The sequence below is a fragment of the Oncorhynchus gorbuscha genome, linkage group LG23 (assembly GCF_021184085.1).
Source record: "Oncorhynchus gorbuscha isolate QuinsamMale2020 ecotype Even-year linkage group LG23, OgorEven_v1.0, whole genome shotgun sequence".
Lineage (NCBI taxonomy): Eukaryota > Metazoa > Chordata > Actinopteri > Salmoniformes > Salmonidae > Oncorhynchus > Oncorhynchus gorbuscha.
Genome location: NC_060195.1, coordinates 66,148,481 through 66,150,545, shown reverse-complemented (window position 1 = coordinate 66,150,545; position 2,065 = coordinate 66,148,481). Strand labels below are relative to the sequence as shown.

General features: G+C 51.1%; 1 protein-coding gene across 1 annotated transcript in view; it reads right to left on the bottom strand.

Annotated features, from left to right (window-relative positions):
- Positions 1-210: 210 nt before the first annotated feature.
- LOC124010725 (reduced folate transporter-like) overlaps positions 211-2,065 on the bottom strand; it is a 7,790-nt gene continuing 5,935 nt past the window's right edge. The window contains exons 3-4 of the mRNA XM_046323370.1: positions 529-1,330; positions 211-412 (exon numbers count right to left, since the gene is read on the bottom strand). Coding sequence (XP_046179326.1) covers positions 366-412; positions 529-1,330 — 849 coding nt within the window. The 3' untranslated portion in view covers positions 211-365. The remainder of the gene's footprint in view (positions 413-528; positions 1,331-2,065) is intronic.

Below are 2,065 nucleotides of genomic sequence, written 5' to 3'. Positions count from 1 at the left end.
CCTCTTTCTAGATTGATGGGCTTTGTATGTCTCCTGTCCTTGTCAGCTGTTAAGGTCATGTCATTTCAGTCATAATTAAATCATTGGAGAGGGAGTCAGTCCCAAAACAGTGTTTCCCAACTCCAGTCCCCCAACAGTGCGCATTTTGTTGTGGCCCCGGAGCAAGCACACCTGATTCTACTTGTCAACTATTGAATCAGGCGAGTTAGCCTGGGGCTACAACAACGTGTGTTGTTGGGGGTACTGGAGAACTGGAGATGGGGAAACCCTGGTCTAAGACAACTCATTTGACTGAGAAAATATGTACCTTGAAGCATGTTACCATGGTGCTCTCACTACTACCTCTGCCAACTGCTGTAGGGGTGTTAATATTTTGTAGGAATCATTGACTTGGAGAACACAGGCTCCAACCCTGTCAGACAGTAAAGACCCAGGTGAATGCTACATATTGGTTATTAAAACACTTGTATACCTGGCTTTGGAGGGCCTTTGTACCCAGACTAAAACCTAGGGAAATGGATCCCTCACCCAGTAGTGTGGAGACAGCCTCCACCCCTCCGTTGTAGACGTGTTTGTTCTCCGTGGCGGGGTACACCTTGTTCCACAGGACATGGACGTACAACAGCACCAGGTAGTAGCCAGCGGAATTGAACACCCACCACTGGCTCCACAGTCTCAGGCTGGGCCTCCGCGGCACGTTCCTCAGCTCCTTCAGCATCTGAATAAACACAGAGTCCCTCCAGGAGGAACCAGAGCTTAGAGGGGCCAGGGAGGGTGTGTCACCTGAACCCAAGCCCGCTTCGCCCTGCTTCATCCTGGCCAGCTCCGACTGGGCGGCAGCCTGCTCCTGGAGGTTCCTCTGGGCAGCGTGGTGGGCCCTGTTGAAGAACAAGGACCTTTTGGGCCAGGGCAGGCAGACGGAGAGCACCAGGCCGAAGGACACCAAGGCCAAGGAGACAACACTGAGCGTGGCGAAGGAGAGCCTGCCCACGGATATCAGCACCTGGCCCAGCACCGAGCTGGCAAACACCCCCATGAGGACACAAGAGCGCGAGTAGCTGGCCACACGTTGGTAGAGCTCTGGGGTGACCAGGGAGAAGATATAGGAGGAGTAAGCCACGCGTGCTGCCATGGTGATGCCGTAGAAGAACTCCATGAACTGCATCTCTAAGAGGGAGGAGCCCAGGAGGAGGAGGAGCCAGATGGCCACGTGGCTGAGGCTGGAGAGGACCAGGACGGGCTTGTAACGCAAGACGTCTGTCAGGAGGAAGACTGGCACCAGCACCGCCATGTAGGAGTAGGAAAGGATCGGGTTGATCTCATTGGTCACCTGGAGGATGAGAATGGCGGATATGAGAGGGGAGACCACATAGAAGAGACAGAGGACTCGGTGGAATCCAATTCTCCTTGTAAAAGTTGCAGCTGAAGGCTCTATAAATGTGCCGGCAGGTGTTCTCAAATGGCATATTTAGGCTAGTTTCCTGGGAGTCCTCGAACACTGACAAATGCACATGCCTCATATGGTGTTCAGAATAACCTTGTCGCTGTGCTGACACCTTTTGCCAATGAAACAACGTTAATCCCCGTCTACAGGAAATGAGGGGAGCAAAAACCTTCACTGATCCCCTTCATTTGAACTAATGCTACATTGTAGGCAAGGACACCTTCCAATGAGTCTGCAGACTTCAGGCCATTAGGTTCATTAGTTGATACTGAGCCAGACAAGCCTACAGTAACCAGTCAGAAAAAGACTCTGGCCTAATTTGTAGGAATGTGAACTCTGACCATACTGAGGAGGCGTTACTGCACTCACACTGTGATAGCCTTATTACAGTCCAGTGGGTTCCATGACTAAGGAACACTGGTTCAATTATTTTAGGATTGAATGGTTGTAGTTCAAGCTCCTAGTATAAATTCAGATGGAACACGTGTCAGCTGATATAGCTTATATCAGGGTTGTCCTTCTACGTGTCATACAAGGCTATAGCCTCCAGCGCAGGACAATGCCTTTCATATCCCTCAAAATCAATTGAGCCTCAGGTTGAACTGACGTGCCCTGGCCTTT